Source organism: Dysidea avara, chromosome 1, assembly GCF_963678975.1.
Source record: "Dysidea avara chromosome 1, odDysAvar1.4, whole genome shotgun sequence".
Lineage (NCBI taxonomy): Eukaryota > Metazoa > Porifera > Demospongiae > Dictyoceratida > Dysideidae > Dysidea > Dysidea avara.
The window spans coordinates 36704816-36722722 of record NC_089272.1 but is presented as its reverse complement, the minus strand read 5'-3'; the positions used below and the strand labels follow the sequence as shown (position 1 = coordinate 36722722).

General features: G+C 37.9%; 2 protein-coding genes across 2 annotated transcripts in view; both read right to left on the bottom strand.

Moving 5' to 3' along the window:
* LOC136263621 (uncharacterized) overlaps positions 1 to 17907 on the bottom strand; it is a gene marked incomplete in the record, with an annotated part of 463802 nt that overhangs the window by 262653 nt on the left and 183242 nt on the right.
* LOC136246438 (uncharacterized) lies at positions 3688 to 6806 on the bottom strand. The gene is made up of 5 exons (XM_066037885.1): positions 6201 to 6806; positions 5639 to 5938; positions 5441 to 5572; positions 5016 to 5131; positions 3688 to 4339 (listed from the first exon to the last, which is right to left on the bottom strand). Exons 1-5 carry the CDS (start codon positions 6804 to 6806, stop codon positions 3688 to 3690), a joined length of 1806 nt encoding a protein of 601 aa, XP_065893957.1.

Genomic DNA, 17907 nt, shown 5'->3' with positions numbered 1-17907 from the left:
TTCTCTTTATTGGATCTTTGGCTTGACAAAGAATACTGCAGCTGTCACTTACCCCATTACTTTTATCCCTAAGGCTACAGATACAGGCAGTCAGTGAATTTAGAATACTTTATAAACCTTTTTATGTTAAAACAGCTGAATTTGTTATGGTTTCAAGGGACTAGCTAGCTTTCATTGTTGACAACTCAGCTAGCTGTATACTTATTCTTTGTCAGCCTATACACAGGTGAATTAATTCCCTGGTGAGATACATATTTAAAAAGCATTAATTTTTGACTGTACTGTATTAGAGTATTTCTTTCAATGTACTGCAACTGCTCTCTTAGGGTGCTCTGGAGGTCATTTTAACACCAGGATACAGTAAAGAAGCACTGTGCTGTAAAATATAAACTATATATTGACACGATAACAGGCATTTTCCAGTGGTCATTCTATTTCAGTTTCATCCTGCTGCTGTTTCCTAGGATTCTTCTTATCCAAATCATGATAAAGCCAGAATATTGGAGCAAAGTGAAAAGTACTAGTATGTACTGAATACTATTGAAGGAGCTACTGTACAGTCAAAGTATCTGGGAGCATGCCTCCTTCAAGAAAAATTCACATTTTGAGATATGTGCAGGATATCAGCAAAGTCCTCTCAGCATAGAAATTAAGATTTCAGTAGTAGGTATACATTGGTTACATTGCACGTCTTTGCATGACTATTAAATTGCAGATCAGACTGCAAGGACAATATATTTGGTATAGTATATTTATAGGGAAAATCTGTATGGTAATAACTTTTAGAAACTGTTAAAAACAAAGTTCCATTGGCTTACAATACTCTAATAAAACATGTACAGTTGTATCAAATATGCTCTATATCACTGATTCTTCTATAAGAGTACTTAATCATTTCCATGATGCTTATGCATTTTCACAGGCAAGGATTTATAGCTGCCTATTAAGTCAACATATTCTTATGTACTTACACCAAGAGTACTTATGTCAGGTTTATACCAGTGTGCGCCTAAAATGGCCAAATCTCCTCTGAAATGATACTATGAGTAAAAGTAGGGATACACACAACACACATACACACGCACGCACACTCATGCATGCACACGCACGCATGTGCACACATTGTAAAACTAGACAAATGTAATTACTTGTTTCTTATCCCCACACATATATTTTTAAACTCAATGTTATTATTGTGACTATAAAATAATCATGTGCACATAAATTTTGATGCTGGAGAAGGCTGGCTACAACTGACTATCTTTTGCAACAAAGAAACATCACCTGCAGCTCAACATAGAAAGTAAAATAGCTATACGTATTAGGCTTCAATTTATTCACAACAATTGGCGCAATGCCATTCCTCCATGTTGGAGTGATACAAAACAACTACTGTACAACAACAAACTAAATATACATGCATATGTGAACACAAAGCAAGACAATAACAGACATTATACACCACGTACCGGCAATCAACAATGAATTACGTAGATAACAAAAATGGGCTTTCGCATTTAATAACCTCCCTCAAGCATGCATGCAAATCCTGATTAGAGACAAGTAGTTAGTCAAGTTTGCTTACCCTGGCCTAACACACACACACACACACACACACACACACACACACACACACACACACACACACACACACACACATACACTAGCTACCACAACCATACACTCTTTCAAACTGACTGGTTCACTCAGTCACTCGGCTATAGGCAGGTAAAGTTCCTCAAATCAAAACAGACTTGGATTATTTATGCTAAGTAATAATTGATGACATACATACACCAAGTTACAGTAGTTACCATGACACAGTAACCAGTGCCAAGTATCACTGACTTGTAACTTGAAATAGAGTTGTTCCTTGAATATTTGTTGATTTTAAATTACATTTTACACTCACAATGAATGACAGATCACCAACTACAGTATATAGCTATATATAGCATAATTGGTTGATTGTCCAAAACATTTAGACAATTGTCATCTACCAATGTAGGCATTCTTGCTAACAAGATGTATCAATGCAGTGGGATGGGTCGCTATAAAATGGTCTAAAATTTCCAGACTGGAAGGTAGCACATACATTATACAGACTGTCCGACAATATTAACTATCAATCACCATGGAAATAGGTACATTGAAGGAGATGAAGCAACTGGTTACACTTCAAATAAAATTAGTGATCACTCTCCTAGAATATTTATCACAACTGGTAGCTACTGTGCATGTAAATCACACACTCCTTACTTCATATCTACAATTAAGTACACAAGTTATAATTATTAACTTTGATCTATAGCTACTAAGGAATGGTACTAGTGTCAAAGAAATTGGTTGATACTTATGGATCAGCTGGCTCTTCCAACAACTTGTAGCTAGAGAACAGTTGATATGTAAATTTCAAAGTTGTAATCAGACAGACAGATAGTTTTCTTGCTTAATTAAGTGGTATATAGCCATGCATGTTTATCAGACATAAGCTCTGGAGTACATATGCATTAACATGCAGCCTGTATGGAGCTGAATTTTGGTGATAAATATCATTATAGTATGTTCACGTTGAGCTGAATCCTGAAAAACAGCTAAAAATTAAAAGTGGATTTTTTCTCAACAGAGTTAACATTTCAGCCAACCAGATGATTATTGGTAACAGCAAAGGTGTCAACAACAGACATGTACAGTTTGGCTCCATTACAAGTTCGGGAAAGGGTTGTAATGGACACTGTACTTATATGGCTTCCCCATAGGAAATGTATTGTGAAACTTTAGATTGGCCATAAATATTATGTCAAACATTTGAATAAAAAGATTTCGAAATATTTTTAGCGGATCAAGCAGTACTACAAATGAGCCAAATTTCAAGATCATGTGTAATTGCATCCATGAGTTATTAAATGTTTTTGAGGATTCAGCTCAACGTGAACGTACTATAGTGTAATTATTGCCCTGCTCAATCATATTCATTAGTAATCATTATTGTAAGCAATAATAAATTTTAAAGTCCCTCGGACCATATAGAGCTTCAATAACATAGACAGGATTCTTACAGGAAAACAGGGAATCAGCGAAAAAATATTAAAAACTTAACAACACATTCTTAATCATCATTACATCATAACAGCAATGTAAACATAATCTTTAACAGAGTGCATGAATTATTCCTTATATGTAGCTAGTAAATTCAACTAATAATCACAAATGTGACCGGGCCTGCGAAAACAGGGCATGTGGGCACAAACTACACCCCATCACCTAACAGGTCATATCTCAGTATTGGAACAGGTTATTTGTGTTCTGTAACTTGCATCATAAAGCCAACTAAATGCGTACTGAGAGCTGAAAATTGCATTTCCATAGTGTAATGGTACAAAACATTATGAGAGATGAAAATTCGAAAAAGTAGGCAAAAATACTGTGCCCACATGCCCTATTTTCGCAGGCCCAGTCACAAATAGTATTAGTGGTAGGAAAGTTTGACATACTAAACTATGAGATACTGACATAGCTATGTGTAGTATCCGCGTAATATTGAATTGTAGTATAATTAACACTGTCAATTACCACAGATGTACAAGCACAATCATGATACAATCACGAAGGATTAAAAGCTACAACTCTCAAGACATACAGCAACACGTGCACTATCAGCTACGTAAGCATAATACAAGTAAACAATTACACAATGAGGATTACGTAATTACAGACATGCATACAGAAATACCACAGTTCCTCCCTGTTAAGTTTACGTGTTGCTGGGTGACCAAGGTTGTCGTGGTTGCCTGACTCTTGTAGATCTATGCAAAGGGGGTGTTGAAGGCTGTACAGTCTCTTGTGGTGTTTCTTGTACTTGACACCAACAGATTCAGATTCTGGAATCCATTCAGTTCTATTATGTAACTGATTTGCATGTCGACGCCAAGTTGAATTCAAGTCCTTAATGAACACTTCATAAAGAACATTTTCATTCTGCTGGGTAATGTTTTCAGGCAACCATCTTTTCCCCTCTCTGAAATTGCGTGCCCAGACTAAATCACCAACTTTAAACTTGTTTGGCTGGATATGAACATCACAATCAGTTTTCTGACGTTGCTGTGACTTAGCTGCTTCACTGTTGCAGGGGTGTAACAAATCTAGAATTGTTCTCATCTGATGGTTGTTGAGCATTTCTGATGGTGTCTGATTTGTAGCAGAATGAGGTGTTGATCTGTACTTGGTTAAGAAATCAACCAAAGCTTCTTGAATTTCTGAATTAGTGTGAGGATCAATCTTGTTTATAGCATTCTTAAAAGTCTGTACCAGTCTTTCAGCCTCACCATTTGATCTGGGACTGTAGGGTGCAGTCTTGGTATGCTGAATGCCTCGAGCTTCACAAAACTTCTGAAAAGTAGTTGAAAATAACTGTGGACCATTGTCGGAGATGATTTGATGTGGCAAACCATGCGTGGCAAAAATCTGTCTGAGATGTTTGTAGTCTCAGCAGTTGTAGATTTCATACTGTGAATTTCAGGCCACTTACTGTAGGCATCAATACCTAGGAGCCACATCTTGTCCTTGTATGGTCCAGCGAAGTCTAGCTATGTGAAGTCTAGCTATGTGAAGTCTTTGCCATGACTGAGCTGGTAGTTCCCATTGGTGTAATGGTACTCTGACTGGGTCTCTAGCATTCTGAGAATAACTTCGTCAGGCTTTCACAAAATTTTCTATCTCGTCATCAATCCGTGGCCACCAAACATGTAAACGAGCTACTATTGATTTCATCTTTGTCATGCCTGGGTGACTGGACTGAAAATTCTTGGGAACCACAACTCGAATACCTCAAAGTAAACACTTGTTTGCAATTGTGATCTGAAATCTCTTATTGAGAAATGGTTTGAGGGTGTCTGGTAAAGATTGTAAGGAACTTGGCCAACCATTTAAGGTGTAACTGAAAACTTGTGATAAAAAACTGATCTTGCATGGTAGCTTTCTGAATGTCAGTAGCTTGTAATAGAAGGCAATCTAACTGTTGCTGCTCCACAGCACACACTATCGCCAAATCAACAGTTTCATCAGTACTGATTTCATCAGTGTTCAGTGGTAAACGAGACAATCCATCAGCATTGACATGTTGTGCTGAGGGCTTGAATTGAACTACATAGTCATAAGCAGATAAAATAATTACCCACCTTTGTAAACGACTGGCAGCAGTTTCAGGTATACCTTTGGTTGGGTGGAAAATTGTCAATTAAGGTTTGTGATCTGTAATTAGATTGAACTTTTTTCCAAGTAGGCACTGTCGAAATTTCTGAACACCGTAAATGATGGCTAATGCTTCTTTCTGTATTTGAGCATAGTTCCTTTCAACTTTAGTCAGTTTGGGTGAAGCACATGCGATTGGTTTCTCTGAACCATCTGAAAGTGTATGAAAGAGCACAGCTCCAATACCCACTTGGCTTGCATCACAGGCAATACTCAAAAGAAGCTCAGGATCATGATGTAACAATGTAGTGGAAGATGTCAAAACTTGTTTGATAGCTTTTACAGCTTGTGAATGTTGTGGAGTCCAACACCACTGAGCATCCTTGTGCAACAGATCATTCAACACAGCACATTTTGTTGCTAAACCAGGACTATATCTCTAATTTACCATGCCCAGAAATGAGCATAACTCTGCTTGGTTCTTCGGAAACGGAATGTTGGTTATTGCATCAATTTTGGCTGGTTGAGGATGTATGCCTTCTTTATCAATTACATGGCCCAGATACTCAATTTCATTCTGAAAGAACTTACATTTATCCATTCTAAGGTGGAAACCAAATTCTTTTAGTTTTGCAAGGGTTGATTCAAGGTTAGCAAGATGTTCTTTCTCTGTACTGCCAGTAACAATGATGTCATCAAGGTAATTAGCTGTGCCGGGAACATTTTGTATCACTCTTTCAACAATTCTCTGAAAAACAGCTGGAGCACAACTAAGGCCAAACGGTAAACGCTTGTAGTGGTAAAGACCTTGATGTGTGTTGATGACAACCAAACATTAGACTCGGCATCAAGTTCAATTTGAAGATAAGCATCTGCAAAATCGATTTTTGAAAACATGTACAGTAGCCTTGATTCAACTTGTGAAACAATTCTTCTGGAAGTGGGAATGGATGAACATCACTTTTGAGCACTGGATTTAGCGATACCTTGAAATCACCACAAATTCTCACTTTTCCACTGGGTTTCTTTACAACAACAATGGGGGTTGCCCACTCTGAGTGGTTGACTTTCTCAAGTACCCCTTCTTTCTCTAGTCGATCTAATTCAGTACCAACAATTGGTTTGAGAGCAAATGGCAACTTACGTGGCTTGCAGTATTTTGGCTGTGCATCCTCTTTTAGAATCAGTTTTGCAGTTGTTGTAGTACAACAGCCCAGACCTGGTTTGAACAATTCTGAATGAATGTCAAGAATGTCTTGTAAACATTTGTCTGGTACACTTACTGATGACACAATTCCAAACTGCTGGGGGTCAATCACTATGTTGGGTTGCTTTTGACCATCTCTGCCAATAAAATTCACTCCATTATGTGACACAAATATTGACATAACTGCAGACTGGGAAGGGAGGTCTTCACGCTTTACCAGAGTCTGGAAACAGCCTAGTGGTTTGATCTGTTGACCTTCAAAAGCATTGAGTTCTCTGTTTGTAGGTGTTAGTGGTGGCTGGTCCAGATCGTTCCAGGTGGCAGAATTGATAAAGGTGACAGGAGATGCTGAATCCACCATAAGACGAAGTCGTCTGCCCAGATCTGGAAGTTGCAGTATCTGAAACATTGCGGGAATTTCTTCCGAAGAATGTGAAAGTGTTACTGCTGCTGAGTCTGCTGTATAGGTTGTTGTGAAGAATCTGAAGATTGTGGTAAGGAATGTGTTGGTTGTTGTGAGGAATTTGAAGATTCTGCTGAAGTGTTAGATTGAACAACTGCTATTGGAGATGATCAGCAAACTCTTTGAATATGACCAACTTTTCCATAATTCAAACATTTAGCATTACGAAAACGACATGTGCTACGGGCATGATTCTCACCACAGATGTTACATGAGCCTGGTTGTCTAGTTGTTTGGGAGGTTGCGTAGTTTGCTTGGGAAAGTTCTTAGGCTTTGTTGGTGGTTTAGTAACACTGGGAGCTTTTGGAAGCTTGCACTTCTTGTGATGTTGGCTTAAAGCACTGCTTGAAAGCTGCTTATTTACTTTTTTAGTAAATTACAGTAACTGAGCAATCCACCAAAAATCTACTGACAGTATACCGCCTGAATACTTACTGAAAGATTACTATGAAGTAAAGCTAAACCAATTTGTTATACTGGTAAGTAATTTTACAGTAAACAAGAGAATACCATTAAAGGAAAAATGATTACTAATTGTTAAGCTAGCTATTATGCTGATCATAATGCCATATGTACAAGTGCACAGTATGCATACACTAGTACAAAATTTTCAAATTATAATAATTCAATTCAAAATCCTGCAAGTTTTAGCTACAGGCTGAGTGCCTATTTGAACATTCAACTGAAAGTCAAATATAATTTCCACATCCAAAATAAGAGTTACATGGAATCACTGCAATTGCAGTCATACAATCTACATCTTGGCTTGCAGTGCTGACAAACGGACAATGTGCACAACGGCACAGAATAGATGAAATAAAAACATATCTATGAAGTGAAGGATTTTTAATTGAATCATCTTCAGGTCTATACCAGACTTCAACAGGTTTAGGGTAAAAGAATTTTTGAGGGTGATGTTGAAGAGGAATGACTTTAGCCAACACATTAGAACAAGTTTGGGGTGATCTTGATTGCTTAAACACAACTGTGCACTCAACAAACCTTATAACAAGGAAGGGCTGCTCTTGGACCTCACCAGATGTGCTTTTTGTACGCGCAATGACAAGTGAACTGTTCTTTTGTCTGGAAAAATACCCTCCATACAAGGATCCGTTAAACATCACTGATGACGATTCTTTGTGCAAAATAAGTGTTTTTGTATACACATCTCCATAGTGAAAAGCAAAATATTGATGAATTAAATGATGGTCATTAGCTGAAAAGGCTTTCTCCTTGATACTTGGTAGCAGTTTACAGCATTTGTTTGACTCCAAGATAGCTGCACTATCAAAGGGATATAATATATGAAGAAAACATCCTCCATAGTTAATTTTATCTCTATCAGGCTGCATACTGTCTAATAAAGGTTTTAGAGTCTTAGCTAGTTCACCACTTGGCCATTCAATACTGCCTACTTGTTGCTTGCTGATAAACTTTCTAAACAGCTGAATTTCGACTGCTTGTTTATTTGTGTGTACACTACCTAAAACTCCATTCATTCGTTCAAATCCAAACAGCCAGAATGATGACGATGGACCGTAATCAAATAAACAATTATTAAGATGGCAGTGTAAATGTAAATTTGGTTAACAATTCTCTTTTCCAAATACAACTTCAAACATACAACAGTATCCATGAATAAGATGGTCAGCACGGTTTATGTTTGAACCGGTGATTGTACGAGAACAAAGTAATGCACAGGCGTGTGTGAATACTATCCATAGTGAATAGAGCTCCGGATTAAGAATAGGCTTGAAGCAAATTAATGAATATATTAGCACCCAATTTTTCCACTCTTCAGCTTTAAAATTTGAAAACCCACTTCCACCTTCAACTTTTCTGGGGAATCGCCCAATTCCAGCAGGAACAGTAAATTGATCAACAGCCTGTTGTCTAATTTCTAGCTCACTAAGTCCTACTCCATTACTTTTCTTCAAAAGTTCTACGAATTTTTTTGCACTGCCAAGCAGCAAATTATGCATAGAATCTACTATGCAAAAGTTCACTGCAATATAATATGGTAAATTTATCAGGGATGTATACCGAATTCCATGTTCTTTTTCAATAGAAATCTGGTCTGAAGCAGTCTTTGCATGTTTGTGCTTCATACCAAGTGCAAAGCATTCTGCATGTGTTCTCAAAATCCAGTTCTCACGATCAAACCCACTGTAATCCGATTTCTTTCCAAATCTTTTACATGGAAAAGTCTTATGACACCTAAAACAACCTTTCTTCGCTGCATGTGACAAAAATCCTCCAACTTTTCTTGTGGCAGGTGAGTCACATGCTACACATATCAAAGCAGCCCTAATTTTTATTTTGCCATGTGGAAGGGTAATCTCTGTACCCCTCCACAAATGTAGGAGGTCTGTTACTAATGACTCAAGAAATGAATTAATGTTATAGGATGGTTCTTTAGGGCCAGGAATCAAACCACATATTATAATATTTTCTTGGGCATAGCGAATTTCACGAGGCAGGTTCAATAATGATAAATAAATCACTCCAACAGAATATATGCTGTGCTCAAAAGGCTCCATCCAGTCTACATTGAGCATCAAGCCATATGAATATGATTGAGAGAAATGTCCATTGTCCTCAAAATGCTTCAATACTGCTCCATCATAAATATCGGCAAAAAGTTCAGGAAAAATGTAGCGGCTTCTCCATTGCTCATAAATGTGCAAAATACCAGGGCGAGATAGAATGTCAGTCAATGATGATGTGACTGATTTATAACAGTAAGTTTTCAGTGGTCTAAAAACTTCTTTTTTATTCATTCTTACCACCTTCAAAAGATTGTATTGACAGTGACCCCTACAAGAAGGTCTTGGATGTCGAGGATATTTAACAGCTGAACAAACTTTCGGAACTGTACAACTACCTATTTGTTCAAAACAATCTCCTATTTTAAAAATGGCACAGCATTTAGGACAACACACATACTGCTCAAAATTTTCCTGCTCTAAATTTATGAACTTTCTGGCTTTGGCAATTGTGTCCGGAAAAAAATTTATTGCTTGTATGAAGTTGCCTGAAGATGTAATAGTGGCAATATGATGTAAAATCAAATACAAACCCCGCAGCAACATTTCTGTTGCTATGTTTGAAATTTGGAACATCACCTTCCACATGAAGAGAAATAATACCAATAGTCGTACTGTTGTTTTATAGGTATTTAGGTGAACTTGTAAAGGTTCCTCATCTTGTAAAGGTCCATCTTCATCATCAGAATCGCTCCATATCTCTGGTCCAGAAGAAGCATTTGATAAATGGTCCTATATGCAATTGACACATTTAAACAATCATGCACTCATGCTCACAATAGCAGTTTACCACTATATGGAATTTTACTGACTTACTGAAAATTTTATATGGCATCACCAATATCAGATTTTATGATAATGGATATCAGCTCTTACAATTTTGTGTGAATGCCGTTGCATTATAAACAGCATGAAAATTAATGACCCCATATGTGCTTCTCATAATAATAGATCAATACAAAAATCATACACTGTATACCACTGTATGGCTCCAAATTTTCGTAGTTTAATTTTTTTTGATCCATTTTGGGTTCATCAAATTTTTTGTAAGATAAACTCATATTTTTTGTGAAACACATGCACAGAATGATGGTTTCATCATACATAGACACGAGATGCAAAACACGTGGAAGCACGATGCAGTGATGGCAACTACTGGAAGAGCCTTTGAGGCAAATCTTGACTTGTGTGTGAGACACTATAGTCTGGTGGTGTCCACCCCTTCATATAAAGAGGAAGGGTCTGGTCAGCATAACATTCAAAATTTGTAGCATGTTACAGAAAACAGGTAACACCAATCAAACTGCGCTATTAGCAATTAAAAATTTTTTATGACGTTTCTTTTGAAGATATTTTAAATTTATTTATTTATTTAATATACACACATAAATTTGCAACACAATTCAGTCGGACAGAGGGAGATAGATACTACAGAATTATGTAATTTTTGCGTCACAAAGTTTTGTGAAGATGCATTATGATTGAGGCTGCTTGTACTTGCCTGTTCTTTAAAAGAACAAAAGATAAAGGTAGTAAAGGATCGTGTAGATATACTAGTGATGCTACCTAATTGATATGGAAAGTATCTTTGGTTGTGTTAGTAGCTGTTTGTTGACTTATTTCAAGAACTTACTTAGTATGGTTGCTAGACATGCCATTCTTGCTGCCATTATTGTGACATCATTGCTTAATAACATTCCATTGTTACAACTCTGTAATGCTAGAGTAACCAGATACTTCTTCTTTATGTAAAGGGATGGGTGCTGCCAGACTGTGTGAGAGGTTTCCATGCGCACACCAAGACGAACAGATGCTGGTGTGAGGTGAAATATTCCCTTGTACTCGTGAGCTCCTAAATGCTCATAATATTTTTGCTGTGAAGGTGACAAAGCTGGCAAACTCTTCATTTTGTCTTAAGCATTGCCTCATACACAATACCAAATTATTCAGTATTTATCAAATTTTTGTAGGATTGCTGTAGTTACGAAAACTACAAAAATTTGAAGCCATATGGTATAGTATAATTTTAGTTCTGATTGTTTTCTTGTAATGAAAAGCATTGCACACATAAATGTACAGTCATAATAATGAGGATGTTGACAACAAATGTGCAGCACTATGTCTAGCTTTAGCAAAGCACAACCACACAATTTAAAATATAGGGTACAAGCATTTTAATCATTGTGTGTACACATGCATATGTACTAGGTGTAGTGAAAAATGCACCCAATGAATACTGAATGTGTATGCATGCATTACATACAAATATAGCTACATACAACTTCATAATACACATACTGTGTCTTCATCAACATCAAATTCTCCATTGTCAGTTGATTCATTTTGCTCGTCTCCAAAAAGTGGTGTATGATACCATTCCATATCTACATTATAATCACTTCCACAATCAGAACTGTCATCATCAGAATATGTCTTGCTAAAATCAAACTGTGCATGCATAAAAGGAAATCAGTACAAATACATAATAACATTAATAGTAATGTAACTTCTGTATGCTACTATGCATTTGAATTTATTTCATTGCTTGTACTACAGATAAGCTCAGTTTGTGAACTTAGAGTTTTGCATTAATATGAATCTAGACTGAACTGTCACAGAAATATCGGTCCGGGTAAAATCAGTCCGGCCGGACCGATTTTGGATACCAAAACTGGTCCGGCCGGACAAAATTTGGTTGACCAATTAAGTTTAGTCCGGCCGGACCATTTTTGGCATCCAAAATTGGTCCGGCCAAAACTTGGTTGGCCTCATGCACCCCCTGACCACTTGGACCGATTTTGGTTGGTCCGCGGGTGTGTGGACAGGTCGGTCCATGCTAAGTTTTTTTGTGACGGATCACTGCAGCCGACTTAGCCTGGAAACTCTATAAATGAGTAGCGTATAGTTTATGATTATGATTATATTATATTGGAAAGACAGCAATGTGCTGATATACATCCAATAATATAAATTTACTTATAAATATTGGTCCAGGAGTTTGTCATAACTAGATGGTTCGTTTCCCAAGTTGATATACTGGTTAGTAGCTAGAAACTAAATTTAATGTCATAGCTATATGCAGCGATGAACATAGTCGAAAAATTAATGCTGTTTTAATTTAAAGCAGTGTGAGATGATAAAAGTCCTGCATTCTTCTTTTCCATGTCAGTAGCTAGCTGTCCGAGTGGGAAGTAGAGGTTTTCTTCTGGCATACATCAACTCAAATGCATGGTCAATACTGGACTCTTGGTGTGTAATGCTGTATGCAAAAACACAGGCATCAAGATATTCTTCCCAAGTATATTTTTACATGCTCAATAAACTTCACAAGCATCATCGGCTCTGCAGTGTTTGGTTGAATCTTTCATCCAGCCTGTATAGTGTTGATTATGACAAACAACTATAGCAACATGACGGAAATCACCAGCCTATGCTGGATCACTTATACTTGAGGATGGTAGACAATTGTAAAATCTATCATTAAAACATGTGTTATCTTTAACTTCTGCATATAGCTAGCTCAGAATTTAATTTGTTAATTCTGACCCTTGGTCAGTTCTTTATTAATCTGGGAATACCCATGCATGCATTGTCATAAACAGCTACACATATCATCTCAGGGACTGATCCAGAGGGGGTGGATGGGGTGGCTAGCCACCCACCATGCATAGCCTTGCATCCACTCAGACATGCATTATTTAATAATGCTGAATATTACTGATCATGAACATGCACTCTTTCGTTATATCAACATGAACTAAATGCCTGCATTGCATCAGATTCCAATGCTAGCTGGCTATAACCTTACAGTAGATGGTAGCAATATACATGAACTTATCTATGATCATGGGCAGTATATTAACTATCACCAGGTAGAGGACTTTTTGAAGGAAAATATGGGGTCTGCTTTTAGAATTGAGTCAATTTTACTTTTATGTCTGCAGCAATTCACCCTAAGGCCATGAAATAATGCGACTGCCTCAAAATTTTAAGTTGGCTAAGTAGTGAAAAGCATACTGAGAATATTATAGCTACAACCTTTATGGTGATGTTTCTCGGCATGTCATGAGTAAGAGATAATAGTTCACATTTAGTTATTCAATAGAGTAAACCTAAACTATCATCTCCTACATATCACATATGACAGAGAGGAATGTGCAGTATGTGCACAGGTGTTACAGGTGTATTACAGTTTATTTTAACCACTGGTGTATTACAGTTTGTTTTAACCACTGGTGTTAACTCATGATCAACCTGTACTGGGATTACAAAATACATTAGGCCAGGAAAACTTGATTACTAGTTTCTCATCCATAAAAATTCAGATTTCCATGCGGGCGGGAGGTTATTTATCATTATTCATTAGTAAAGAAATACTCCAAATCAAGCTGTCTGTTATAAAGGTTGACTAAAACCTTTTAAGAACTATTACTGACGTATTAGCTACCTTTTCTGAGGTGCAAGTGACATTTGCTGTGCTGTAAAATGATAACCAGCCTTCCTAACATCAAAATACGTGTGCACGTGATTGATAACAGCAACAATGAAATTAGAGGCGGTGAGGTAAAAAGGGATGCGGGTGGGGATGAGAAACAATTAATCAAATTTTCCTTGCCTTATTATGTTCACAAGGGCATGCTACTAGTTATGTGCTTCACTGTACTAGCTAGATGATAATATTGTCAGCCCTTCTTCCCTGATGTAACTACCAAGACATTCAAGGCTCTCATCTTAAAATCTGGGCCAGCAACCCACCTTGGTTTATTCTGGATCAGTGACTGCATCTCCTACTGGTATATGTGCACAGGTGAAAATTGGTAAAAATTTAAAGTTGGTTAAGTAGTGAAAAGCGTACAGGGAATATTATAGCTATAACTTTTAGGAAATGTTTATACCAGTATATAGGACCATGTGATCAGTAGGAGACATTTAGTTATTTAATGGAGCAAACCTAAGCTATCATCTCCTACATATCACATACAAAAGAGAGGAATGTGCAGTATGTACACATGCAGGTGTTACAGATGTATTGTTCTAATCATTAGTGTTAACTCATGATCAGACATTATATGTACATAAGAGCACACTGCACATGCTACTGTGCATGTGCTTCACTGTACAAGCCAAACAACAACAGTGTCAGCTTTTCCTGATGTAAATTTGGACTCTCAACTTAAAATCTGGGCTAAGCTGGGTAGCCACCCACCTTCATTTATTTTTGGATCAATGCCTGGTGATGAATGTTATAGGTGACTGCTCTAGTAGAGTATCTCGATCTTAAGCACCTCCAATGCAGCTATAACTGATCCCATGCTTGCAATGATCTGTGCCCTTGTTGGATAACCTTTTAAGCTCAAATCCATACTGTAATAATGCCTGCAATGCTCATTATTCGAGATTGATAAATGAGAATAGCTATAGCTACGGTCGGCTGCAGTGTTCCGTCACAAACAACTTATAGCTATGCATCATTGGCTGCATGCGTTAGTGGTCCACCCGGACCCATTTTGGTCTACCAATATTGGTCCTGGTGGTCAGGAGTGCATGTGGCCAACTAGGTTTGGGCCGGACCAATTTTGGGACCAATTTTGGATGCTAAAAATGGTCCGGGCGGACTAAATTTGGTCGACTGAAAATGGTCCGGCCGGACCCATTTTTTCCCCGGACCAAATTTTTCGTTACAGTACCCCCCTTCTGTGTGCCAAATTTCAAGGGAATTAGATGTTGGATATGGCGTTCGCGTTTTATAGCGGTGGGGACTATTCTACGGAACGGAACGGAACGGAATGATGGACTAAACCACGGAACGGAACGCTTTCTCAAATTGAAGCTTGCAACTTACCATTGCTGAAACTTCCCTTATAAGTTAGCAGTGGCATCTCCAGTAGGTGATTAAACATAAGACAAAACGAATTAACGGATCGATTGTAGGTTTTTGTTGGTTGTCATTGATTCCATGTAGATTCTCACAAGGATCTTGGCGTGATACCAGGGCCGGAGGAGGGAAAATTGAGTTGGTCAGGCCATTGACTATAATGTTGAAATTGGTACTATATACATGCCAATGAGAGAGGAGCTGTTGCACAGTGTGCGAAGCACACTCTGCGAAGTGCGAAGCATGAGCATTCTAGGGGGGTCTGGGGGCATGCCTCCCATAGGAAATTTTTGACACTCAGATATGCAATTTTAGTGATATTTCACTGCTAGCTAGCTATATAAATATGCTCAAGCCTATCTGTTGTTCTTCAGACTTTCTATACTATGTATAATTGTAGACCTGACATACAGGGGACACAGCATGAAACTTGCTGTATGGTTTATTTAGTTATAGCTAGCAATTAGAAGTTCAAGGGGGGTCTGGGGGTGCAACCCCCAGGAACTGCAGAATTTTTGCAATTTAAAGACTTGAAAATGCCTTAAAATTTAAAATTGATGCTAAATTTTAAAGTAAAACTAGCTAGCAACTTGCAACTTTCCCCCCAAATTTCACAGGGAACCCATGCAGCATTAGCTAGGATATAATTACTATACAGTGAATTCACACAGCTACAATAAAAAGCTACACAGCTACAAAAATACAGTATACTACTATACTGGTTTGTATGAAGTGAACGGATCATCACGTAAATATACTGGTGGACAGTCACGAGACCAATCAGTATTCGAAAATGGCGCGATGTGGGTGAGACTGAGATTTTGCTCAGTATCTCGACAGGACGAGTGGGTAGTTGAAGAGGAGTGATTTCTACTCATCATCTCATCCAGATGGCCACCATGTAATGTATGGGTGTACAGCTTCTTGCCGCGGAATGAGTCATCTGCCGGGTTTGTCACTGCCATCCCTTCGCCCAGTAAAAGAAGCCAAGAGAGACAAGCCAAGGAATGCTAATGATTATTTTATGAAGATTGAATTGTGATATAAGTGTGCTGGTTAGAATCAAAGAAGGCACCTGCCTTACACGTGATAAATGCCAACTGTCAGCACACGTGATACTGTACGTAGAACCCACAATTATTTCTGTACGAACGCTATGCTGTACTGTAAGGTAATTGGAGGTACTATACGTGTAGTTCTGTGCTGTAACTACTCGTGTCATGCATTTTCAATAACATCTAAAATGTACGTAGCTACATGTAGATGTGATCGTCCAAAGATTGCATGAGAGTAATGTAGTTCGAGCTGGTCAGCTAGTTGGTTCAACTCCAGATTATTGGTCCGGCTCAGGCCTGACCAACCGGACCATCTCCTCCGGCCTTGGATACTATCTGAAGATCTGAGCTGGGAGAAACATCATAAAACCATCATTGCCCGTGCTTACAGAACACTTGGTCTAATTCGACGGACATTTGTCTGCAATCATTCACCTACTACCTTGGTTAGATTGTACGTATCCCTGGTAAGATCGCAATTACTTTACTGTACTCAGATCTGGCGACCACATTTGATGAAAGACATTGTTAACCTTGAGAGGATCCAACGCCGAGCCACTAAACACATCCTCAATGACTACACCAGCTGCTACAAAGATCGTCTAATTAACCTGAAGCTCCTTCCCCTCATATACATATTTGAACTGCAGGACATACTGTTTGCTATCAAGTCACTAAAGTCACCAACCTACCAGTTCAACATCAACAACTTTATCAGTTTCAACTCTTCTACTACTAGGGCTGGAGCAAGCAATAAACTCTTGATACCTCATCACCTTAACAACACAGCTCGACATTCTTATTTCCATCGGTTACCATCTTTGTGGAATGCCATGCCGATAATGGATATAAACACATCATATTCTACTCTCAAATCTAAGCTTAAATCGTTCTTATGGAATCACTTTCTAACGAATTTTGACGAGAGCAACAACTGTACCTTTCACTTCCTTTGTCCTTGCAGAACCTGTCATCAATCCAGACCTCCAGTCACAAACTTCAAACATTTACAATTAATCAACATAACATTGTATAATTGTAGATAATTTTGTACTTAGGCAGGCTGATGGTGCAAGTTACCATCAGACCTTTGGTGTCACTTTTCACCATAAAGCATTAAATAAAAAATAAAAAAAATAAAAAATTAGTAACGAAGTATTATTGTGGGATGAGCTGTATCAGTGATGTTCATCCATACGGAAGGGAACTTTATGTGAGCTGTTTTTCTTATGTAGACTTTAGAAAACAGTCTGGGCCGGTCTTTCAAGTCATAAGTCAGTGTATAAATAAAGCAAGCAGGAAGATACTGGTAACAGGAAAGAGCCAGCTGAATTAAAACTTGAAGAATTTTGTGCAGTGTGTGAGGAGCAAATATTTTGGCAGACCACAAGGAGGGTATATTCTGCAAACATCACTGAAGTGTATGCATGGAGTTATTTATATATTAACAGCTGGTGCAGTGGACTAATGCCGTATTCAATAGTGAGCTGATTTTATCTGTTGCACAATTCAAGGATGTGTCTGACTGCTAGCCTTGAATCAGGCTAAATGCCAAAACTCCAAGATCAGCC